This window comes from Magnolia sinica, chromosome 3, assembly GCF_029962835.1.
Source record: "Magnolia sinica isolate HGM2019 chromosome 3, MsV1, whole genome shotgun sequence".
NCBI lineage: Eukaryota > Viridiplantae > Streptophyta > Magnoliopsida > Magnoliales > Magnoliaceae > Magnolia > Magnolia sinica.
In genome coordinates this window covers 124248534-124275540 of record NC_080575.1, presented here as the reverse complement: position 1 = coordinate 124275540, position 27007 = coordinate 124248534, and the positions used below count along the sequence as shown (strand labels likewise).

Below are 27007 nucleotides of genomic sequence, written 5' to 3'. Positions count from 1 at the left end.
AGAAGAGGCCGTCGACAATTCTCTATCCATGACCAGGATAGACAGTGTCCAATGTAAATAAATGGAATTTGGCCATCTCTCTAAATGGGCCCCACCCTCAGCAATCCAAACAGCTAATGCCATGTGGGCGGGCCCCACCTAGATAGCAGCTGCAGATTTCAGCGTTCCTTCCCCTTTTGGTATTTTATTGAAGGACGTTTTGCCTCAATTGCGATCGAAATCCGTCACTGGGCCTATCTTTAGTGAGCCCATGAATAATCAGGTGATCCAGACCGTCCATTGTGGGCATTACTGTAGACGAGAAAATGGAAAAAAAAAAAAAAAAAACCCACATCAGTCGGGCAATCCCAGCTGTCTTTGGCCCGACATAATGGTTTAGACTGGCCCATTGCGTGACCTATCCAAAGCTTGCCCATCATACCAGATGGATGGCTCATATCGTCAGGGCAAATTCTGTGGGGCCATGAGCTATGAGCTATGACATCCACTCCATCCATCAGTTTCTTCAGATCATGTTACGCCATGAGCTAAAAAACTAGACATATCCGAAACTCAGGTGGACCGCACAATAGGAGAAACAAGAGGTGGAAACATCCGCTGTTGAAACCTTTCTGGGCCCACCGTGATGTTTATATGCCATCCAATCTGTTCTTAAGCTTATTAACACCTGGATTAACGGAAAAAAATAGCAGCCTGATCTAAAACCTCAGTGGCCCATGAAGGTTTCAATGGTCGGCGTTCAATTCCCACTTTTTCCCTTAAAGAGCCTTGCTTGAGTTTTAGATCTACCTTATTTTTGGGCTTACGTCATAACATGATCTGGAGAGACTGATGGACGGAGTAGATGTCCCACAGACATCGCGTTGGGCCCCACAGAGCTTGCGCGGGAAATTCACGTCCATCTGATGAGAAGGGAATGCATAAAATTTACTCGAGGTAATTATTTGTTTGCCATCATTTTTGGTTGCTGCTGTTTCCAGCACAATGATTTCTCAGGCAATGAGTACGTCTTGCCTCCATCGCGTCTGAGAGTCCAGCGTGTGTTGCTGCCCATTGGGCCCATATGCTACGCGGTAAGATGATCGGAACCATCCATTGCTGCGGAACCAGTGTTATATAAGCCAATGTAAGGAAAATATGCTCAACGGATGGTTTTGATAATCACTATCTTTGGATGAATTTAGAACAATGGAAATATAATCTTCAATGGCTCCAATTAAACTCTAAAAATCAATGGTTAGGATCATTATTTAAGCGTGATAATGGGCAAATGGGTTATTTATTATAGTAATGAGAATATCGAAGATTCTAATAATTACTGCTCAGCATGCGGGACCGAGTGGGTGCCAGACTATCGTGAGCCGCGATGGATGCAAAACAAATTCTAATGCAACGATTATTTGGAAAGTTGTTTTTTCTCAGGCCAGTTAGTTCCGCTGGCAGAGACACTGTCGTGTGCGGGCACGGTCCCGGGTTCGCCAAGTGAAGGTCCCAAAATTATATTGGTTGAGCGAACCCAACGGCTGCTTGGTGGACACTTGTTAGTTGAAATGAAATAATTTTTATTTTTAACCGTTCAATAAATGTCCACGAATCCGATAAATAAATAAACAAATAATAACAAATTATGGTTCTTGATCCATCCTAACTGGGAGAAATAATTTGCATAGGTTAATTTGAATTACCTGTATGTCAGGTTTGAGAAATCGTGCCAATTGGTATATTAGGGTCCCACTTCGTGATGATTATCATCCTGTAGGATTTTTATGAGAATGAAGTAAAATTTAAAATGTTTTCCAAAATTCATATTTTAAATAACTTTAGAATCTTATCTTTAGTTAGATTTCTAAAACACTAAACTTAAAATAACAGGTTTAGATTTTTACTGTATATCGTATGAATGTCATAAAGTCGCGATGTTAATTCGTTATAGAAAGTCTCTCCTTAATCCATCCTTTATGTACCTATGATTTAATCATTTCATTACTATTATCATCCACTAAAGAACTATGCCCATTCTGTTAAAATAGACAATCAAATTATCATTAAGTGTGGTAAAAAAATAGAACTTCAATAGTAAAAGTCTTCATAAATTTATTTAAAGCATTAATTACAAATATTAATTCTATAAAAACCAACTTGATGAATATCTTATCTATTAGATTTATGCCATAAACACGTGCCTAAAGAAATGCATCCCTTATTGGCTCATGGGAGAATCAATGAACCTTGAGGATACATTTAACTATACTTTTGTTTTATTGATTATGTGATAGCCTCACAAAATGAGCAAAAGCGTATACAACCAAGAGCATTGCCAGTATACGTCCTTAGGTCTAAGGTCAATTAATTATGTTCCAATGCATCATATCAACTTTAATATAGTTCAAATAAATGAAATTTCTAGATTAGTAACTTGATCTTGATCATCTAATGCAAGTCTCATTAGGTCTTTGCCTCAGTGGTAGACTCTGAGGAGTTTCAACGTGAGGCCCTGGGTTCAAAACCCATAGGCGGTGAAATTCCACTACGGCCTATGTGGGTGTGTATGTCAGGTGTGTGTGTATTAAAATAAAAAAAATAAAAAAGTCTCATTAGGTCTAATGAGGTCTTTTATCCATAGTATAGCTAACGCCAAACTAAGCTCAATGGTGCAGACTATGCAAAATGATCTGAATTAGTCCTCTTGTACAAGATGACCATTTCTTTATCATGAGATGATCATGGGTCTACCTAAAACATGTGATAACTATGGTATAATAAGGTAATGAGATTCATGGGCAACAACTCTCCCTTGATTAATGATTATCATGTCCAACCTTGAGCTTTGAAGGGCAACAAAAGAAATCATTCTTCCGATTAATCCATATTCATGCATGTTTAAGATAACCCCACCTATTAACTAAGTTAAAACAATTTATTCACATAAAAGAGTTAGTTATATATTTAACTACAACTGATATCATTACTATCGTATACACGTGACCGGTGAATGGAGCTCACATTGGCCTTCATGGGCACAATTCTAACCATCAACGCGATGGGAGGTACTATCAATTAGTGGGCCTTCAAATAGGCCAAGTACACTATCTATATTGACCAGGAAAAAAGCCTAACATAAAGGCGTTCGGATATTGCAACTTGGGAGATTTTTGGGACATCTCCAATCATGGTGGGACCTATCGGTAAATAGTCTGAGTCATCTGAGTCATCGAAACGTGTTCCCCGAGAGGAATGAGAGCATATTGAATGTTCGGGATCCTATGGCTCGTTGACGGGCTAGACTCCCGTGTTAGTCTAGCACAATTTTTAAAAAATGGTGGTGACTCATCTCTTCACATGCGGCCCCAGCTAATAATATGCAGCTATCCGGACCATCCACATTGTGGGTCCTATCGTGGTGGAGCATATCTTGAAAATCATAATGAATGGAGTAATCCCAAGCATCCTATCAATGATATTAAATGGATGGCTAAAAGTAAAATAGTGAATGGTCCAAATCGAAGGAAAATTTAGGTGATGCTCCATCCACCCTTGGGTAAGAAATTTGGACGGTCTGGATTGCCGTACAACAATAGCATGTCCTCAGTCTAGCTTGTAACTTTCCCTACTCACCATTACACTTCTAACCATCCACGATCAATTGGATAGTTCGGAATATTTAATAACTCTGATTTTACAGGTATGCTCCACCATTTGGATGGTCTGGATATTGGTATATAGATGCCATTCGCTTCATGCAGCCATGATCACTCCCACACCAACTGCTAAAACTAATGGAAGGAAGGCATGTTTCCAAAGTCTACATTTACTAATGATTTTTTATTTTTAAATAACCAAATACATACAAATCATAAAAGCTATCCAAACACGACCAACATCACAAAACAACTATTTATTGGAAATACTACAATAATTTATGGTTGGAAACTAGATATAGCCCAAATAACATGCATGATCATGGGATATGGACCAAAGCAATCTACGGTATGTATTCCTCGTCGGTCTCATCTCGGGGGTTTTGGTACCCCTCCATGGAAGTGTTGTACTCATAAGCATTCTCATTATTACCATAATAACCACCATAATTGTATTGGTTCGTGGGGCCCACTCGGGTGGGCCGATACCCTCCGCGATTTCCCATCACAGAATCGTAACCGTTACGGTAATTGGTGTCAGCTTTGATGTCGTAGAAGTAGCGGCCGTTCTCCAGGAACCTTGTATCGCTCATGCCGTACTTCTGGTTATCGTATTCGTTGTTGGGGTAGCCAGATGTAGTCTCCTTGTCCTGGTAGCTTCTAAGGCTGGTGGACTCTCCAACCCCGTTGGGGAGTCCCTCAGTGACTTGACTAGTGCTTGTATATGACATCTTTTCAGGATCGCGGCCGTAGAGACCATAGCCGTTGAGGTTCTGTGGGGTGAATGTTGTGGGTTCTTCTTGTTTTGGAAAGGGAAGTAATTGTTTCTCGACGGGTTCGGTTTCAGTGGCAGTGTTGAAGCGGGTCACCTTATTGAAGAAGTGGCTATTTCTCGCTTGGGTTTGGAGGGAGGAGGTGAGGAAGAGAAGGAAGAGGAAAGAGAGGTAGTTTGGAAAGGCAGCCATGGATGAGTGAGATAGAGGGAGAGAGGTGGAAGTGGGTGGTGAAGAGAAGTGATGATGCTACTCTTTATATAGAGGGGAAGGCTCTTCCTCTTTCTTTTTTTCTTTTTCTTTTTTCATTTTTTAAATTCTTCACATAGAATGTTGGAAAGGGACGTGAGGATAACAGGTGATGATTATGGTCCCTTGCACAAGGGCCGAAATAAAATAAAATAAAATCTCTTTACCTATGTTAGTAGGAAATAGTGAAAAGCGCCGGTGCATGTGGCAAGGTGAATTATTAATCTGGTCCGTCTATCTATTGGAACCTGATAAGGATGGCTTATGTAGAAAAAAGAGGAAAAGAAAAAGCATATCAGACGATCCTATTCATCAATTTTCTTTTGATCATTAACTATTTTCGTTTTCTAAAGTTGCCTGTGATCAAATAGATAGGAATCTCTAATACAAGTAATTTCTGTTTTAAGGGGGCGTTCTCATCCTACCGAGAACGGATTATGTTCGGCCCTGGCCTCACCCAACAGGGTGCAGTCCATAACATGGGCCCCACCTTGATAAATGTATTGTGTAGGCACTCCATCCATCTGTTTTGCTGGATCATTTTAGGGCATGATCTGAAAAATGAAGCAATTCAAGTCTCAGTGGATCACATCATAGGAAACAATGGTGATGTACCATTAAAAAACTTTTGTGGGCCATAAATGTTTTGGATCAAACTGATATTTATTTTTTCCCCTACATCTAGGTCTGTGTGACCTTACCAACGGGTTGGATGGCAAATAAAATTTTTGGTGGGCCATACAAAGATTTTAATGGTTGGCATTCAATAACTACTTTTTCGTATTGTCTAGTTCACCTTAGATTTTGATCTGCTTCAATTTTGGGCCCATGCCCTAAAATAAGCTAGAAAAACGTATGAACAGAATAGATATACAATACATACATCGCCCTACAGTCAGGGTCGCACCTAATCCACTCCAGATGATACCGGGTGGTACTGGAAAGATGTGGACCCGCATGATGAATTCACACCATTCAAGCCGTCTATCAAATATGTCACCTGTGAAAACCGTAGCACCCAGAACTCAGTTAGATCCAAAGTAAAGTGGGCCACGGAAAAGGAAACGAGCTGGGAAGGAAGGCCTTTCACAGGGGCCTGGCCCTCTCCAAACTACACGAATCTTTTTCTGACCGTTCATTTGGAATGGATGAACTGTCTGAACAGCCTTGATTATTTATAAACAACATGGTAAGCTCCCCACGCTAATCAACGGCCATCTTCCACTCTCAATATGTTCTGGTAATGTAACTCATCTGAGTTCTGGATCAGGTCGAGTCATAGGCTCCAGGGGTCCAATAAATTATTGGACTCATGGTAGAAAAATATGCCATTTTTACCAAAAAAAAATTGCTGAAAAACGTCAGCTGGCAGACGGTTAGGATTTTCCTTAAATAAGATTAATTTTTTATCCATGGCTCACCTACAGTGAGGCCCACAGGTTGAATGGTCTCGATTTCCTATGTGGGCCCGGTATACTGCAATGATGGGTATGTGGTGAGGTTACCTAGCCAGTCCTTTCGTCTCTAATAAACCATATAATCAGCAAAGCTACTCCATTTTCTCTTTTAAAAGGGGTTCGTTGGGATTATTGCCCATAACCTAAAACATTCCATCATTTATCGAAATTTCTAAAATATGCCTGTGACGATGCAACGATCGTAGGGGGAGTGGGCCATAACGAAATAATGACATTTTGTACACGCTGCTGCCTGCTTGTGCTTGATGATATTTCCGAACGGACGTGGATAAGGTGGTGTTGCCCATGCCATCCCGATGTGTTGGGCGCTGTGGGCCCCACCGTAATGTATGTGCTTTATATCCACACCGTACATACGATTTGACAGGTCATTTTAATGCATGAAACCAAAAATGAAGTAGATCTGAAGGTCGAGTGAACTGCACCAGAGGAAAAGGTGGTGACTGAACGCCCACCATCAAAAACCTCTCGGGGCCACATGTTTTGAATCATGCTGACATCTGTTCTTATCCTTCATCCAGGTATGTGTGATTTAATCAACGGGTTGAATGGCAAATAGAGAAAGGTTTCGATAGTTACGTGTCATTATATCCCTACCGTTTCCTTCGGTGTCTTCATTGTTGGATTAATGAGCTGGAAAAACGGACGGACAAGGTGGATATTAAATACATGCGTCATAGATCTCCACACCAACATGGGGAAGCGGATTGCGTACCGAGTAGTGAGTAAACCTGTGGGGCCCACCATGATTTATATGGCCCCACATGATTTATATATTTTATTGGCTTCGTCCATCCATTTTACAGTGTGAATTGAACGTCGATTGTTGAAAATTTACTAGGGTCACATAAGTTTTGGATCAAGCTGGTATTTATGTTTTTCCTTATTCCATGTGTGTGTTCTTATGAAGAGGTTTGGATAACAAAAAAACCATCACTGTAGGCCCTAGAAAAGTTTCAACTGTGTAATTCATTATTCCCTCTATTTCCTGTGGTGTGGTCCACTTGAGCTTTGGATATACTTCAATTTTTGGCTCAACCCTTAAAATAAGCTGGAAAAACGGATATACGGTATGGATTAGGTGCGGTCCACTGGGGGACGCAACACCACCCATACACGCGCAGGCACACATGCCGAAAAAAAAAAAAAAAACAACCACCATTTGAGACAGGTGAGCCACAACAAACCGATGGCTAGAGAAAACTCTTTTAATCTTCGGTTTACTTTGTAACCCAACAAGTGTAACTGCCTGATTTTCAGGCAGAAGATAGCATTATCTCCAGACAGATAGAAAGCTTGGATCTCATACACATGTTACGTCTGCGAAGATTGTCTAATTAATGGTTTGGCTCAAGGCCTGTACACTCAAGATGGCCGCACACGTTTTTTTAATACGGACTACTTCTCCTTTTCTTCTACTCGCCCATTTTTTCTTGTGCGCATGTGGCCCACCTGATGAGCAGATCAAATTGAAATTTTGGGCCAGTGTATTCAGTTTTTTACTCATCAGATTAACGGTCGGATCTAACACTGCATGTCTATCAATTCTACGCGCGCGAATACCGAAATAGGGCGATTGGTAAAATAGAAAGGCGTTTTGACCAATGGAGTACGGTTGGTTGAGAGAGGCCCACCTATCTCTGCACGGTCGGCTCGGCTTTATCACCAAAGATGGTTTTTCTTCCTTCCCGATGTAAATTTCAGTGGGACCTCCGTTCAGCTCTGCACATAAATAGTGTTTTGTCACATTGGTCGTGGGACCCACTTTGGATTGGACATGTTGCGAAAATTTACATTGATCAGATTCATCCTAGCCGTTTCGGTTGGTAGCCTGAGCTTTGTGGGCCCAACTGATGTGCGTACGACATCCACTCCGTCCATCACATGCAACACCTCATGTCAGAACCTGAGCCCAAAAATTAGGCCATTTCAAAACTCAGGTCGGCCACACCCTAGGGAACAGGTGGGGTACGGACGCCCAACGTAGAAACCATCCTTGGGTCGTCGTATTGTTTCATATGCCATCCAACCCGTTCACCAGGTGAATCCTGCAAGGACGAATATACGTCACAAAAATCATCCTGATCCAAGAATCAGGACGGCCACACCCTGCGGAATTTCCCAGTTTTGTGGCTCACCTGAGTTCATATCCAGCTGATTTGTTGTAATTATGGTGAACATAAGGTGGATCAACAGATGGACGGAGTGGATTTAACACAAACATAACGGTGGGCCTCACAGGGCTGGCGTGTTGGGCGCACTTTCTGCACCGGGGTTGTAGAGGATTCCGGTCCCTTGGATTCATGGTCCAAGGACCCGGTGATCGGATAGAATCCTCATGCCCTGAGTCGAGTCAGGGCTGAATCGGCCTGACTCGCCCTAGTCAGGGAGACTCGTGTCATCAAACCGCAGTCGGCCCTACCTCATCCGAGTCAACTCGGACGAGTTCGTTGCAACCCTGCAGCTCTATTTATGACCAATCTATCAAGTGGGCCCACATTGCATTATGATATTCACATCTAACGGCTTTGGTAAGTTTGGTATGCGGTGATACATCTCTGCCTCTACATTTCCATCCAACATTCATACCATAAGGGGAGTGTCCTTGGCTTTGTGGGGCCCAGATTGGTTTGTGAGGATTGATGGTAGGTATGGCGGACCCCAGTTTGGTAAATGAGGTTTGGCGGTCCACACCCAAGTAGATCGTAGCCGTTGGCCTGCCTAATAAAGAAAGAAAATACCCATGTTGGAAATTTTATTTTAAAGGGAATGACATTGTCAGAGTCCTCATCTGCAGCCTCCACTCATCTGCAATTGGAATGATTAGGACCGTTCATCCACACCACGGATTTATCAAATCCTAAAATTGCTCAGAAATCCTTACCATCTGATCAGCGGCCCACGAAAGAGCGGCTACTAAAAGGGATATGTGTTTTGATAGCATTGCTGGCCGAGTTGCTTTCTGACCGTTGCTTGCCTCTTGTGCCTCCAACATGATGATCTGGGGGATTCATCTAGTGGGTCCCATGTGGACCTGCTGCATAAGAAAATTCCGACAAATTAGCGTTCTTGACCGTTGATACCTTTCGCGTGAATAGTGAAGATTTCTAGTCAGTGGGATTTCCTCCAAGCGGCCCATCCATCCTGCGGACTACCATGAATGGTCTGGATCAGCACACACGGTGGAATTCTGTGGCATTTATAAATGATGATCCAGACCGTCTATATCATGAGGCCTATTGTGGATAGATCATGGCCCAAAATTCATATTGGTCCAAACATCATATCTATCCCTTTTAGTAGCCAAATGACTATTAAGAATAAAACGGTCAGCAGTCCAATCTCAACGGCCGCAATCCAGCCGTTAAAATAGTCTGATCAGAGTCGGAGTATGCTCCATCCGTAAAGGGACCCACGATTTGGACGTCTGAAAACACATATGTGTACGTCATTTCTATGGTCAATAAGTCAGCACCATTTTGAAATGGTGGGGAACTATCACATTCACCGTTCAGGGAGCCAAACCGAGCTTTTCTCATGAAATTGACTTGGGTTCGGGTCTGTCAACACGGACGCGGATTTTCGCAGGAAGTTCCTGCGCAAGATGCTGGGTGGGAACCACTGAAATGCATGTGAGAAATCTATTCCGTCCATACATTTTTCAAGATCATTTTAGGACGTTCGACCAAAAATACGGTGATACAAAACTCAAGTAGGTCACACGAGAGGGAAAATTGGGGAAAGAAATTCGTACCGTTGAAACCTTCCTCCGAACCATATTGATGTTTATGTGCTATCTAAACCGTTTATAAGATCATTCCCCATGGGATGAAGCGAAAACACAAAAAAGATAGCATGATACAAAACTTTTATGGCCACAAGAATGCTTCAACGGTGACCACTGAATGCCTAATATTTTCTCTTGTGTGGTCCATTTGAGTATTGTATACACCTCGTTTTTGTTAGAACGTCCTAAAATGATCTACAAAAAACGGATGGACGGGGTGGATTTCTCACAAACATCTCTGTGGGCCCCACCAGGAACTTCCCTTTGATCTCACAATACAAATGCCTTTCATATTTGCTTCATGGCGCGTTTGGTTGGACAATCCAATCTGCTTTTCAATCTCTTTTGATCTGTCAGTGGCGTGATGAGCGGAGAGCTTTTCAACGGTCCCAAAAAGTTTGAAAGTACTTATTTTTGCATCACGTATCAAGTAAGGTGCTGGGCGCCAACGCCAACACACGGACGCGGTTTGGCTAGCGACCCTAACACCATCCGGCTAGCCGTGTCAAAGCTCCGTGGGCCCCACCTTGATGTATGTTTTTTATCCACGCCGTCCATCCATTTTTCCAGCTCATTTTAGTAAAAGCCCAAAAATGAGGAAGATCCAAATCTCAAGTGGACCACACCACTGCAAAGAGTGGGGATTGAAAGTTTACCATTGAAAACTTTATAAGGGCCACAGAAGTTGATATTTATATTTTCCCTTCATCCTTGTCTGTGTTACCTTATCAACAGGTTGGATGTCAAATAAAATTTACAGTGGGCCGTCAAAGGTTTTTAACTATGGACATTCAATAAATACTATTTTCCTATTGTGTGGCCCACCGATGATGTGGACCGCCTCATTTTTTCGGTCATGTACTAAGATAAGATGGCAAAACGGATGGACGGTATGGATAAAACACATATATTATAGTGGAGCCTACAAAGCTGTGACACCAGCTAGCTGGCTGGTGCTTGGATAACTAGCCAAACCGCATCACAAACACCAATGAAAAAATGTCATGCGTACGTCATTAATGGAACTCACTATAAATAGATAAATAAATAAATAATAATAATTATTATTTTTTTAAAACACAAGCACACTGGTGGGATTTCACAACCTATGGGTAGTTCCTCAGTGATTTCATGTGGCTGAGATCTACCCTTTTCATCAGGTGCGCCACCTTGTGGTGGACAGATCCCGAAAATCAAGTGGGCCACACAATAATTTGAATAATTTTAATAGTGGGCGTCCAATTTCAACTACTTCTGGTGATATAGCTCCCGAGTTTTGGGCCCCATTTCAAACACCAGGCCGCGCACAGATGGACGGACTGGATCTCATTCACGTAAAGTGTACCATCGACATATGAAAGTCATGCCTAATATGACTACTGTAAGTCGGGCAAGCGTTTTTTAGTTACCAAAACTCTAATGAGGGGCAAATTGGTCATAACGCACAAAAGTTAAATAAAAAAGAGAACCGAAAATTAAATAAGTGCATTTTGTGAGAAAGATTCGTTAAGCTAGTTGGTGTCAAAGCTCCGTGGGCTCCCACTTTGATGTATATGTTTTATCCATGCCATCTATCTATTATGTCAACTCCTTTTAGGACATAAGCCCAAAAATGAGTCACATCCAAGTCTCAGGTGGACCACACCACAGGAAAACAGTGGTGATTTAATATTCACTGTTAAAAAATTCTTAAGGCTTACTGTAATATTTATTTGCCATCCAACCTGTTGATAAGGTAATATCAGCTTGATCCAAAACTCCCATGGTTCCCAAAATGTTTTCAACACTAAGCATTCAATCCCTGCTGTTTCCTGTGATGTGGTCCACCTGAGATTCGGATCTCCTTCATTTTTAGGTTCATGCCTAAAAATGAGCTAAAAAAATAGATGGACAGCTTGGATAAAACACATAAATCATAATTGAGCCTACAGAGCTTTGACACGGGCTATCAGGCTAGTGTTGGGATCAGTCACCAGCCAAACAGAACTGATCACCAACAGGCAAAAGTACCCACGCTTGCAAAACTAATGTGGCTCCCAAAAAATTTTCAATAGTAGGCCCCACCGTGAAAGTGAGCATTCTTGAAAAATCATTTTGGACATGGTTGTCCATTGATTTGAATGGTGTGGCCCATCTGATGAGGAAGGGGCCTCATTTTGGACACGGTTTTGGTAGATCCCCAAGGGTGTATTTTTATTTTTATTATATCCACGCTGTCCATTTCCATTCATTTCGCCAGTCCATTTGAGGGCATGATCCCAAAAACTGTAGATCCAGATCTCAGGTGAACCACACTACAGGAAAAAGTGGTGATTGAATGCCCACCATTAAAATCTTCTCAAGAACCACCGAATGTATTTGCCATTCAACCCATTGATAAGGTCGTGAACACCTGGATGAAGGGATCAATCAATTCGACTAATATGGTCTACATGCTGAATACTTTTTCAAGTTTCAAAACAAGTAGGAAGATCGTGTGGTTTTATTAGCATCATTTCATTTGAAATGAGATTTAAAGCAAGCGCATCAATGATATAAGAAAATACAAGCAATCTTGTTATGGATGAATTTTGTAAAGGCCTTACGTGTCTGTTTTGAATCAACTGGAGACTAAGATTTTGATATCACACCCGAAATTACAACAAATGGAAGCCATTCATGTCTGCCTCGAGCGACTTGCAAATCGAGTGAAGGATGGATGAAAATGCGCTTGTAGGTTACTATCTCTACCCATATTCTTTCGGGCCTTTTCCTTGTCCTTTTGAAGCCTTCAACTTATATTCACTCTCCTAATTGGAACAATTCCTGGTTTCCCCATGTTCAATTCTACTTTCCCTTATATTGTTACATATTGGTGCTGTGCTATTCATAAATGCTTATGAATGCACTCACTTCTAATTCTATCATTCGTTGTTTTACTATATTTCAACATGCTTATTTTAGCAACATTCATCATATCGGCATGTTGTTTTTTAATTTTCCAACATTTTATTTCATAAAGTATGGCTAGTCTTATAGCCATCTCATAAAATTTTCCTTTCAGCTTATGTGGCACATCTCCATTTCTTCTAGCTCACTTGAATTCGATGGGCAACATCCTTCACAATCTTTCCACTCTTATGAATTACCGACCCAAGATATCAAAGTTGACATTTTGAGAAATATTTGGGGAGCAATCTAAACTAATCTTCCCATTCTTATTGTTACTAAACCTACACTTTATATAGTCATGTTTTAGTATGGCTAATTTTAAATCTTTTAGATTCCAAAGCACCCCTTCAAAAATATATTTTGTGTTTACACCATCATTGTCTTGTCAATCAAAATTATATATGTTATTTGCAAATAACATGTACCATTGGATCATACCATGGTATCTCTTTATGTAAATGTCCTGTTGACTCTTCCATAACCAATGCAAATAGATATGGATTCAACATTGACCTTTGGTGTAAGCTTATGTTAATTGGGAACTCACTTGTCTCTTTACTAGTAGTCCTTATATTTGTTATTACTCACACGTCTTTAATCATGTCAACATATCCCTATAAAACTGCTTTCTTTCCCAACACATACCAAATTAACTCTCTAAAAACCTTATTGCAAGCTTTATTTTAATAAAGATTATGTAGAGATCATCCTTCCTTGCTCCATATTTCTCTATAAATAATTGTCTACGTAGGAAAATAACTTCAATGATATTGCATTGACATGAAACTAAACTGATTTTTTGATGTAGCCATTAATCTGTAGTGCAGCTTTATATATCTTCTTTATTCTTATAAATAAGTATCATGGTACTTCATTCATGTAGCATTTTCTTTGATTTTATAATTTTGTTAAACAATTTTATTAACCAAAATAATCCAATATCTCCCATACACTTTCAAACATTTATTAGTATACTATCCGATCAAAGAGTTTCTTTTTTCTTTTTTTCCATCTTTCTCAAAGCTCATTTCACTTCATATCCTAATCATATGAAATTATCTATGGATTTTGACGTCATATGAGTTTAGGATTCCTTTTATTCCCATGTTCTTAATCTGATTGTTATTTATTTAGTTTTGAAAATAGCTTATCTACCTTTTCATCAATATCGTTGTCTTGATTGGTACCCTCTAATAATCACTCTTAATGCATTTAATATGATTCAGGTCCCCACTCTTCTCCTATCTCATTTTTGCAAGTTCGAAGATATTTTTTCTTACATTCTCATCTCCAATCTATTGTAAAGATTATCATAAGCCTTAACCTCACTTACTAAGTAATTTTTAACATTTCTATATTATTAAATATTTTCATTATAATTAGTGACTTATATCGGGCTTTGAATCATGAACATTTCTCATTAATGGCTTTTTGTACATTATCATTCTACTCCCAAAATATTTGACTCTTTCCTAATGCACTCACTTGTTTCATTCCACATAACTTCTTTCATCAATTTATTTTTTAATAACATTGTTTGCTCTCCTTTTAAATTTGAACTAACAATTTTATTCATTTCCTTCATCCATTGGTATAAACATCTATTAATCTGTGTTGTGGGGTGATACTCTTTCCAGGAATCACCTTGCAATCTGTGTGTGTGTGGATCATTCTGTCTTCCTTAGTAAAATATATCTATTTGACTTGTTTATGATCATCTTTTTGAAGTTATTAAATGTTTCTCTCTTTGTAAAGTATGTATTTGTTAGAACTAAGATTATATGCCATAGTGAAATCAAAGCTAACTTCCCCATCTCATTTCTTAGCCCAAAATCATATCCTCCATGTACCCTTCCATAATCTCTACTTTCTTTTCCTACTCGACCAAAGTCCCCCCCCTACAAATATTTTATTTTCATCCAGAATTTCTTACATTAGTCCAGTCCATCCACATGCTCATAATTGTCTCTTGATTCTATCTTCTTTCATGCTGTACATATGCACTAATAACATCAATTATCTTCTCTCTTAACATAGGTTTGATCAATAAAATTCAATTATTTTCTCAACATCTACAACTTCATCCTTTAAATCTTTATTTACCACTATTAATCTCATTTTTATTATTGTCCTTTTTCATATACTAAAGCTTGTATCCATCAATCTCTCAAGTTTTAGCCCCTTGTTTCACTTGGTTTCCTGAACACATGCTATCTTAACTCTCCATTGGTTCATCATATTTAATAAGCCCGTACTCTTACCGGTCATGAATCCTATGCTCCTAAACTAGCTTCTTCACTCACACACATCAAGAATGGCACGAGAGCCCTTGCCTATTTATAATAATAACCGGACACCACCGTTGTAGCACAGTGCTTCTAGAGGTGCCCCAGCCAACCCTTGCCCATATCTCATCGCACCCAGGTTCCGATGCAACACATCACTTACACAACGTCTAGCATGAGTTTGGATCAGGCATCCAATAACCATTTAAAGTACCTAGTCTACAACAAAAGACATGCAAATCACGGATGCTTGAACCCAATCAAATATAGCTACCTAGCATTTCTCCGGCAAATGAGCTGATTAGCGGTAAAGATTAAACATCTTCACGGCAAGAGATTTTCTTAGCTTGCACAGATGTGTAAGGCAGCCCTCACCCAAAAAATTGGGTTGGTCCGCCCGCTCATCAGGTTCCCTACCTGGTGAGTAGATCTAAAGCTACCAGCAGGCCCGGCTTGGATTTAGGGGCCTGGATTCCGAATTGGTCGGGGCAAGCCTGTGAAGATTTGGAATTTTGGGCCAGGGGATCTACACTAAGGGGCCTCCTGGTGGACGGCCCATATGGATACTGCGCCTCTAGGCTCCCTATGGGACAGAGTTCATAGGGATTAGGGAGAATGAGTTTTTTTTTTTTTTTTTTAATTTCTTCAAAAAAAAAAGCAGTACTGATTTATCTATCAGGAACCATAGTCATCTAACAAAAGAAGGAAAATTGATGGAAGAGCCACCATATCTCACTATGGTGGGTTGCATTTATTATAAATATCACCACCTTACAGGCCTTCATGTGAACACTTGATTAGAATAAAATCTACAACTGCAACTGGATTGATGATTAGTCAGCGCCCATAATGAGAATTATAAATAAACCTATAAAATCAACTGCCGTGTGATTTCAAAGATGGCGGGGCCAAAGATAGGCTGAAGAACTGCCCTTCCCTTGGAGAGGATTAAAACGAGTAAAGACGGTAACTAATGGATACACAAGCAGACCTCAGTTTTACAGTCACTAGCAGGTTGACAAGGATCCTCTCTCAAGCATTCAAGTCAGAAAGGACACCTACATGGCTCTATTCCCCATGTCTTTTCGGCGTACTCTTCGATTGTTCTATCGCTGCTGAATCTCCCAGAACCAGCAGTGCTGAGAATGCTCATCCGTGTCCACTTCTCTTGATCGACAAATGCCTTGTCAGCTGCAGCCTGCCATTCATTTTAGAGTTCAAAGCCAGCCCATTTTAAGTAACAGTAGAACACTGCTTTATATTAGAATCTTAAGAAAGAAAAGCAAAAAAAAATACCTGAGCCTCTAGATAGCTTGCAAAATCATTTCCAAGCAGATAGAAATCACCATTGTTGTCTATACCATCACATAATGACTTGAAGTAATCCTTGAAGCCAAAATAACCATCCCGAACCATCCTATGCATTTGTTTATTTTTTTCATATGAAAAACATAAGAAGCAATGCTAGTTCCAACATAAACCATTCAAATTCAACCGGATTCACAAGAAATTAATATGGGACAGTTGGAACGTATACTTGAAAACAACTGCAGGACCTTTTGAGGGTTAGTGAACCGTCGTAAGAAATATTACATTTGCCAAAGCAAAGAGATCTTGCACTTTGATGACATACCTGACAACACGTGCGAATTGAAGAGGTGTTTTAAGGGTGGATCCTTCATCACGTAAAGCAGGTACTTCGTGTACTTTGGCACCAAATATAAACTAAACAGAGAAAATCACATTAGTCATTCTATCGTAATAGTTACAAATAATAACTTGTTAGAAGTTCCACATAATCATTGAGAAAAGAAGAGAAAGACAGCCTGAAGAAAGTTAAAAAAGCATAAACAAAATGGTTGGAGAATTCCCCGTTGATGGGTGCTCCAGTGGTACTGGTACCACTGTAAGCTCACAGTATTACCAAGCAGATGTGGGGTCCACATGGTGTATATTTCACATCCAACCCATCCATCAGATGCATCCCCTCAGGCTGCCCCCATGGCCCAAAAATTAGATTAATTCAAAACTCTGGTGGGCCACAATACAACGAACAACAAGCGAGGGGACACCCACCCTTGATTCTCACAAGGGCCCGCCTAAATTGCAGAACATCTGATTTTTGTCCTGATCCTTTTTCCAGGGCAGATGAAGGGTCTGGACGGCCTGGATTCCATATACACAACACAGTCAGCCCCCATGCAAATCAAGGGGGGGGTATGCTCTCAACTTGCCGCCCATGCTGTGGCCTATCTAAGTTCCAATTTGGGCTGATATCAGGACCTGTTGGCAACATGTGCCAATGCATCTGAAGGACGGGTCACATATCATGAATACATCAAGTGGGGCCCACTTCTGCCAGGTACCACTGTAGGTTACAGTGGCAACGGTACCACCAGAGCACACCCCTTCCCATTTTCTGTAGCATTTTCTTTGGAGGGCTATTAATATAAAGAGGAAACAATCCATTGAAAACAGAAAAAAATAAAAATAAAAAATAAAAAATATCAAGAGGAAACAAATGAGTTGAATAGTAGTTTGTCATTGTTATAATAGTGGATCCAAAGAGAGTTTATTGGGAATCTTTTGGAAGCATTCTTTCATCATCATCATCTAAGCCTTATTCCAATTAATTGAGGTCGGCTACATGAATCCACCTTTCCCCTCTACCAAGGGCCATACCCTCAGTTAGACCATAGGACATCAAGTGTTTTGGAAGCATTCATGACAGTCCATATTACTAATTAAATTCCTTCGTCGTCACCTAACGGTTTGGAAAAGGAGTTTGACTAGTTTCGATTGTCACAAACTAAACAATGTGAAATGAGAGTATGAGATAAAATCTATAAACAAACCGGGAAGAGTACATTGATGGATCAAATGCCAGTGATCACATTTCTATTACATAAAGATAAATATTCTAATTTAAGGTTTATAGAAAGTAGTTTGGATTAGCGTCATAGTTTGAGGTTACTCGGCCTCAGCACATCATTGCCAGCTCGCTACCAACACATTGGATGCCATCGCTGGCGTTATCTAGGGTAATGAGTATGTTTACGGAGATCCACAACATCCTGTTCTTCTTCAGATCTTGGATGGCTGTTGCCCTTAATAGAGGTTTATGCATTAGATATGCACAAAAAAACAGACTAAGGGCATGGACAAGGAGAGTGGCTGAGATTGTTACCCTTTATAGGTTATAGACTTATCGGAGACAATAATCCTTATGGGAAACCATGGGCAGCTGGGGTTTCATCAGTATTCCACATGCATATCATGCAAATACATTCTCATCAACAAGCAAATAGAAGACATATAGGAGCAAAAGGGCCTCATACCTGCTTAAATAGCTAAAAGGCCCTCAGTAGTCCAGCAAGTTAACTAAGTTCTAAGTTCTATTGAGGTAGGTGAATTCCAGAATGATTCATATTGACAACAGAAGCAAGAATCTATACTTAAAGACAAGTAGGAATTCCCATCCTCTACTGCATTCATCGACATATCCATGTAGATAACGATTTAACAAGTCTATTTCATGGAACTTACCATATTATCTTCTCCAATCTCTTCAATGATTTCAATAGTGGAACCATCAGATGTAGCTAAAAGTAAACACCCATTCATCAAAAATTTCATGCTGCCAGTGCCTGATGCCTCATGACCAGCAGTACTGCCAAACAGTTATGAAAACACTGCATGTCAAAGGAAGAATGCATGAAGCATAGAGAACATGTGCAAAATTGTTCCTTTTGCAAGCTACTGTACTCCTAAAAGTGAAAGATATTATGTTTACTAGCTTGGGAACTTCACTCAGTGTAAGTATTTCCACACTTTGATAGGCTACTGGTGAAAATGAACACAGCAGATTGAGAACATACGTCCTTCCTTCTTTTTATTTTTTATTTTCTTTCCCTTTTCCCTTTTGATAAGCAATGCTTCTTTTTTTTTTTTCTTTCTTTTTTTGGTAAAAGGGGGAGAACTCTATCCACTAAGGCAATGGATAAGAGTCACCTGAACAGAAAGAGTCCTGGGATACACCTTCCATTATAGCATGCGTTGTTTTTTTTTTTTTTTTTTCCTTATGGAAATTAACAAATGGTAAAATATTTGCTAAATACTGGTGGTTCCTACTAATTGTCAATCTACCATCAAATGAATAAAAAAGAGTCTTGCAAGCATTCTTCTCAGACCTGATGTGTTGTGAAAGGTCACTCCCGGGTATTACTAATTCAGCAACAGAGACGTTGTAATCTGGAATAAAAACCTGCAGAACTGGAATAGTTATTTCTTGCAATCAAATGGCCAATGAGCTGGAATCATGAGCTGTAGAAGTAGAAGAAACATTTCTCCTGTTGACCAGACACTTAAATGGCAAAAAGAAACTTAAAGGAACTTAAAGTAAGGGTTGCAATTTGCAATTGGGGTGAACTTAGAATTAGGGTCACAATTAGGCTGGGCTGGCCCAAGCCCAACCCTAGTGCAGACCGCTTTCAGCTGGGTCAGCCGAGTATAGAGGCCCACAGATTGGGTTTTGCAGAAAATTTCCAGGACTTATAATAAATTGTGCTGGGCCTTGGCTGGAGCCTGTATGAAGGCCTGATAGGTTCGCCGGTCCACTCTTGATTTATTTAAAATTGCTGAACCGTATACTGCACGTGGGTCTGGTCCAACTCTGATTCTTTTACTTGCAGGCTAGGCTGACCTCGCCTTGGACTTGGGTCCTTAGCTCATAGGTCGCTTGGATATGCTGTCTTGGCCTGGCCCAACGCAGTTGCAACCCTCTACTTACAATAGAGATTTTCTTGTGTTAGCATTGATCTTCATTAATGCAGGATAACCGATAACGATAATCAAATAGGATTAATAATCATCTAATAACGTAAAACATTCTTTTTCAAACAGCTTTGAGGAAAGTAAAAAAATTGTTAAAATGCAGTACATTTGTTTGCTTTGGATAAATATTCAGACGTACATTCTAAAAATCAGTTAGGTTTGCAGCAAAATCTATGAGGGACTTCATCTTAATTATTTATTACATGTATGAACATCTCTGTATATTTGAAATCATGATAATAGTGATGCAGGATAAGTTCATGAGATCATGACGTCACAACCAATGCCAGCCGTCACCCCTGGTTTTGGTGGGATCGAATGGCGTACACTGCAGTGTCTGCCAAAACCACCGGCAAACATGGTGATTTTCACTTTTTGTTCCCAATGATATATGTATGCATGTGTTTATCTGTATTTGTAAGCAAGCATGAGGGTATATATGAGCGGATCGATGCATTAAATGTCAATGAACAAGTTCTAGTAACAAAATAATAGAAATACTTTAGTATGAATAAAAAAGCCAGAGTATTTTAATAGAATCCTTTAAACTGAGTACAAACAAGTCATATCTTTGTTTAGTTGCACAGCAGAAAAATGTGACAATCCATAAGCAGAAGTACCATCCAATCTAAGTTAATTTTTTGAAGAGTGCAATCTAAGTAACTTTTTTCAATAAACATAATAAAACCTGTAACTTGTAAGGAAATGACATCCACAATTTCAGGATATACCAATTTCAATAAATCTCCAACATCAGAATCATTATTGATCTTCTCTCCAACCGCATGACAGAGTTTGATGATCTTTTTGGCAATTTCATAACCAGGAGCAGCTTTCCCTCCGATGACACAAACACGGGGTACAACCTTTCTCTTCTCACTCTCATTCATGTTCTGAGATATCAAAATGAGAAGTCAAGCAAGACACCCATTTGAAGGTGCCGAAAACACAGATCCATTGCATGAGAGAAACATTAGAACTGAATATTTTTCATTGATACTAATGTGGCAACTACAAATTAGAAGCAATGCCTGTTCTAGAAAGCTAGAAAAAGAAAAGCAGCAAGGTAAAAGAACTCGATAGCATACACCAGACTGAGTGGCAATTAATGTGCTGGAGGCCAACTAAATGCACAACTTGTTTCCATTAGTGTTGGGTGCCTTGAAAAGCTAATATGGAATTTGTCCATTGAGAATGCAGATCTTGGCCGCTGACGCATAATGATCTTGTCTAGATCATTTTGACCATAGCTCAGAAGTGACATGTTATGTGGGTCTATCTTAAGCATTTGTGAACATGGGTTAAAAGGAGATGATTTCCTCTTTTGTCCTTAGGAACTTGAGTTTGGACACAACCACCACTAGCCAAGGGAAAGTTTTTGTTCTATGGATCTCAATACCCTGTTAGTCCATGACCACCTAACAAGTTTTAGGAAACGCGTGGTTATTCTAATGTGGTCGTCCTATGTGAGAGAACCGAAAACAAGTTAGGATGGAAGGTCTCCACCATTGGGCTCAACAAGTAGGACTCTTTCTTTCTTTCTTTCTTTCTTTTTCTTCTTCTTTTTTTTTTTTTTTAAAAGGTAACACTCCCAGGGATTGGACCTTGGATAACTTACACTACCTAAATTGTCTCTACCAGCTCATCTAATGAATAGGAGACTCTTTTTCTTTTCTTTTTTTTGAAAACCTATTTCAACCCTGTAACAAACTGTTATGGGGCCGTTATGGGTCAATTTTTCCATTATAAAGACCCCATAACAGTTACCGTTACGTATCCTTTTTGGAATAACTTAGAGAGAGAGAGAGAACCCTTCTCCTTTTCTTCCATCACATCCACACGTTCACACATGTGGATCCACCACTGGAGAACTCTTGCACTTCCCAAACCCTGCTCTATGGTTGATGTGTTGGCTCTCATTCTTCTCCTCATCTGGGATACATGTGGGAGAGACCTAGATTGAAGGTGCAATATCAACAATCTACACAACTTTCAGAGGCAGCAATAAAGGGGTAATTCTAGCCGTAGAATTTTTTGTTTTAATCATACAAACTTGATGATATCTAGATCGGGGATCTTTAGAACTAAGTTTATATAAAATCTGAATTTTTGAAAAGGTTTTAAATTCTGCTGCACTTCAAAAAATCCTAACAGTTTCAAACAGGTGACAGTAAGAAAATTATTCCCCTCTTTTAAAGACTAAATCTTATTTAGGAGGGAATATGAAGCTAACTACAACATCAATGCAGTCTCTTTGTAAATATGTACAGATATCACGCACTGTAAAATAGCTTGAAATATGAAGGTTTCATCAATTACACCAGGTGATTCCTATATGGAGACAACACTGTCATACAACAATCAATATCATCTGAAGAAGATTCCACCCCACTGAATCTAATTTAACTTGGGATTTTTTTTTGGTGCAACGTCAGAATATGTTCAATGAAATAAAAATGCAAATCACCTACCTTTATGCAATCATACCGATGGATGATTCCTAGTAAATTAAGCAATTGCCTTTTATACTCGTGTATACGCTTGATTTGTACATCAAACATTGCGTCAGGGCTTACCTGCAGTTTGAAGTGATTGGTTGCCAGGAGGCAGTTACTAGGAAGCATCTAATAGTTGTCAATGGGTAAAAGGTAACTCAATTGCAGAGACCCTAAAGAAGCAAGTCCTTAAAGGTAACTTTTCCTCAAACCTTTAGACCACTCATCGCTTCAATGTACTCAGCAAGCCTCATTTTATTAACCCTCCGAACCTAGAAAACACAATAACTTGATTCCATGATAAACTGCTTCATGAAATTTAATTTTAAAAGCATCTGCATATATGCAATAACCTAGAGAAATACCATTTGCCATTCCTGTTGTAGATTGGCATTGTCTGCATGCTCTCGTAACCCCATTAAGAGGTCAACATCACGGATCCAAGCTTCTGTTCCAAGCCATTTTGAGATAAGTCCACATAAACTAGGATTACTCACCACAATCCAGCGACGCTGAGAGATGATATGTTACAAATGTTAGATACGAAACAACAATCACCAGTGTCCAATTTCCTTTTATGCGCTACTTAAATATTTCCTTAGTGTGTAATCAGTGCCAAATACATTATAAAAAAACATATTAAAACAAAAGGATGTTGAAACATAATACCGTCAATGATACCATAACAGCCTTGGAAAATAACAAGCGTGATAGGCAACACTAAATTGTCTTTGACGGAAATCTACACATACACACCTAAGGACCTGTTTCGAAGCAATTCATCAAAAGGGAGATTTCCAAAAAGGAGGTTTCAAGCTAGCTTTTTCAGTCGAGACTCGAGTCGGAGTTTTAGTACTTTGTTTTGTGGGATATGAGGCAGAGGTTTCCAAAGTACATCTAAACGCACAACATCAATCACTTTTTGGATCAAAATGGCTTTCAGGCCTCAAACTCCCCGTCAGAGGTGCGTCCAAATGAGCCCTAAATGGACATCATACTGCTGGCTATTGACTGAGTAGAAATAAAAGAGACGATCTCCTTTCTATTTCAATTTGACAGCTCGATAAGCACTATCCTCAACCTGAATGGTTGGATAGGCTTGATCTGATGTCTGGAACCTTGGATGTGCCTGAAGAAAAATCTGTTCCATGAACCCTGGGGTGGATCTGGTTACACAAGCCATCAGGATATAATACAATACATCTACCTTAATGCTTCTATTTTCAGATCTACAGATAGACGCTGCCATCACGAGGAGAGTTCCAAGGTTTGTTCTAGCTTGGTTTGCTCGATGTAATGGACGGCTTAGGATCGAAACCAGCAAGATTGGATTTCCAAGGTGGTAAAAAGGCTTTCAAGATGGATTTCAGACCCATGTCTTACAAATCTGGGGAAATTTCATTCAGGGTTGATTCTGGGTCACCTAGAATTGGTCATTAGATGGTTTTAGGTCATCTAAGAAGCAACGTTGCCTCCAGAACATATTGCAGATACAGTTACTCTCATCATGAGAGGAATGTATTAAAACTGGAAGCCCTTTCCAGGTATACAGAGGACAGAGAAATTACATTTCATATATCTCAAAGTACTTAAACTGCAAAGCAAGCTTCAACCACCACGACCAAAGTAAAGAGAGCAACATTTTGTACCTGAGTAACACCATTTGTCTTGAAATGAAACTTCTGAGGCCAAAGCTCGTAGAAGTCCTGTAGAAATAGTTCTTTTATTAGTGTTGAATACCTTTAGAGAAATTTATATAATAAAACTCATCTATCCACAAAGTCAATAAATAGATCATTAACATTTTTATTGATTGTTAAGGATCATTAGCTATTAAGTAACCCATGGCTACAACAAAACCTAGACTCATGTTAAGCGAACCGTTTAACCTGGATGAGGGATCATGAAGGTCTTCGCCATTGTCTTTGACCAGTTGTTACCAATATCCAAGGCAGACTTGCCTCTGAATCTTGAAGATGGCAATGCCCATACAAAGATCAACCCTTGAATCTTTTCGATAAGAGATTTTGAGGAAATGTGGACATCCTTAAAAATTTTGTTGTTCCTTTCTTTCCAAATCTATTTTCATTATGAAGGTACCTTTTTCTAGGTCATTGCATCAAGGTAAGGAATTATGAGATTCCTGATCAGAAGTTAGTGACTTATTGTTGAAAAGTGCATGTTTCTAGTGCCCTGTAGCGAATCGAGGAATTGGAGATCAATGCTTGATTAGTTAGTAGATTTTGGGGAATGCTATCACCATTGCCACAAATCTCATTTTTGTCAATTTCTCAGTTTGGGAATTTCTACAGAGATTTTAAGATTTTGAAAATTTTCTTAGGATATAATCAGGAAGATTTCACTAGAAATAAAAATTACAAAACAGTTTCTTATAAATTTTATACATAATTAAGAAATATTTGTTGGAGTACTGATCTATTTATCTTGTTGAGTACCATTCCGCAAGATCTCAAGCACATATTGTTAGATGCTTCTTCAGCGTATATAAGTTGTATAGATTCTAAACCATTCTCCAAGTATTTTTGGAATTCATGAGAAGGGTATTCTCCTCTCCTTCAGTGTATATAAGTTGCATAGATTCTAAACCATTGTCCTCCAAGTATTTTTGAAATTCATGAGAAAGGTATTCTCCTCAGGACCAACTGGGTCATTGGTCATGATCTGAAAGATGTTTTTTTTTTTTTGTTTTTTTGTTTTTTTTTTATTTTTTTGCTTTTCAACGGGAATGCCCTGAAGTCTAATGAAATTAGCAGTATAAGTTTAGGTTCCATGCTGGAGGGAGAGGATCTGGCAACAGTCGACGAGGAAGGAGCTGTATTAAGCTGCGCTTTGTCACTTTGTAGTGTTTGAATGGCCACCTGAAATTGGCTAGAAACCCATATCTATGGAAATTTTTTAAATGGTGAAACACTTCATTCTTATTTTTTATAAGATGCATCCAAACCATTCGAGAAGTATCATCAATGGTGGAGACAAAGTATTGAAAACTAGAATATGAGGCAAATGGAGCCATCCAAGCATTAGAATGTAACGAAAATAAAGTTTCACACCTCATATTTTCACAACGGGGAAAGACACACATATGATATTTTGTAAGGTAACAAGTCTCACACACAAACTGACTGACATTAAGAAACTGAGGTAACAATTGCTTTAAAACACTAATGGGTGGATGACCTAAACAGCCATGCCATTTATGGATATCATTTTTTATTTTTATTTTGAAGTGTGGCCATATATGGATATCATCCTTATTTGAATTAAAAAAGTAGCCTGATAAGCTGTTATGAAGATCAAGAAGATACAAGCCTCGCTCTTCATGTCCACCACCAGTCACCTTCTTTGTCCATAGGGCCTGAAACCCACAGTGAGCAGGAAAAAAAATTTCATAGCAATTGAGAGATTCCATATGATGATTGACAGACGAGGTAACCAGCTAGATTAGGAACAAAATATACTGAAGTCAGGGACATGTTAGGAGAGATTGGGTGGCCCCTTTTCCAGCAATGTTGGTAAAGGATCCGTCCGCAACTTTAACCTTCCCAAGGGATGTATTAGTGATTGGTGGCTCCAAAGTCAATCGCCTAAGGGCTAGAACTAATATGTAAGGCTGAAGTACCTTGATGTTTATTTGTAGAATTGGAGGATTCAGAAGTAAGGTTACTTTGATTTGGGTTAGCCATTTTTTTATGCATGGATTCTTACTCCACACAGGGAACTTGAACCAAATTGCCAGAAAAGTGGTAGTCAGACGATAAATTGGCCTCTGCCTTCCCCTCCTTCCCCTTTGGTTCTATGGGAATACTGTGAGCACTGCATTGTGTAGCAAACAATGGCTTTTCATGAAGCTTATAGAAGCTATGGGCAAACTGGATCTGCTGCTTGCAGTGTGCAGAAGCACTCTCCTCTACCTCAGCCACGTCCACCAAGGTTCACTTTGTCGTTTCTGCTACCTAAATCCTTGTCAGGAAACTGTTCTCAACCCATAGGTCCTCTCAAAATAAGAGCAGATTACTCTGTTTCTGTTGCTGAAATTTCCATAACCTTTGGCCATTGATCATCTCTTAAAAGTAGTGTATACACGTTATTTAGGTTAGGAATGGTCTGTCCATCAAGAATATTGGCATGGATGGGTCCAAATTCTTGATTAAGGCCTGCCAAGAGTTCAAATATATGTCGCTCCTCAAATGGTTTCTTATCTGCCTCAGTATCTTTAGCACAATGATATTCAATGTTTTCAGTAAATTCAAGCTCTTGACAAAGGGTTGCAGCTTGGTACCGTATAATATTCAATGACCAATTTCTCTCCTTGTCTAAGTGAAGAGATATCATGATGTTACTGATAGACATAGGCCATATTATTCTGATCTGAATACAGCTCATGAACCATATCCCGATTTCTTTTGTAGAGGATCACATGTACAGTCCTCCACTGACATCTTCGCTTATGGAGTTTAAGATCAAGACATAACTAACACGCTATTACCTTTGCATTCACAATATTTACGATCATCTTC

At 39.5% G+C, this 27007-nt stretch overlaps 2 protein-coding genes across 3 annotated transcripts in view; both read right to left on the bottom strand.

The window, feature by feature from the left end:
- Positions 1–3880: 3880 nt before the first annotated feature.
- LOC131241133 (protein E6-like) lies at positions 3881–4654 on the bottom strand. The gene has a single exon (XM_058239810.1). It carries the CDS (start codon positions 4601–4603, stop codon positions 3983–3985), a length of 621 nt encoding a protein of 206 aa, XP_058095793.1. The 5' UTR covers positions 4604–4654; the 3' UTR covers positions 3881–3982.
- Positions 4655–16119: 11465 nt separating this feature from the next.
- LOC131241132 (uncharacterized) overlaps positions 16120–27007 on the bottom strand; it is a 37881-nt gene continuing 26993 nt past the window's right edge. Inside the window, exons 13-22 of one of the 2 annotated variants that reach the window (XM_058239808.1) lie at positions 24119–24175; positions 22835–22981; positions 22682–22741; positions 22446–22550; positions 20706–20867; positions 19332–19405; positions 18688–18811; positions 16775–16866; positions 16438–16558; positions 16120–16339 (exon numbers count right to left, since the gene is read on the bottom strand). In XM_058239808.1, coding sequence (XP_058095791.1) covers positions 16187–16339; positions 16438–16558; positions 16775–16866; positions 18688–18811; positions 19332–19405; positions 20706–20867; positions 22446–22550; positions 22682–22741; positions 22835–22981; positions 24119–24175 — 1095 coding nt within the window. In that variant the 3' untranslated portion in view covers positions 16120–16186. Of the gene's footprint in view, positions 16340–16437; positions 16559–16774; positions 16867–18687; positions 18812–19331; positions 19406–19697; positions 19923–20705; positions 20868–22445; positions 22551–22681; positions 22742–22834; positions 22982–24118; positions 24176–27007 lie in introns of those variants that run through there. The other variant, XM_058239809.1, reaches the window with a different exon arrangement.

What these genes read in the sequence shown, in the direction of transcription:
- LOC131241133 (XM_058239810.1), bottom strand. Translation starts at nt 4,603, where the DNA reads ATGGCTGCCTTTCCAAACTACCTCTCTTTCCTCTTCCTTCTCTTCCTC.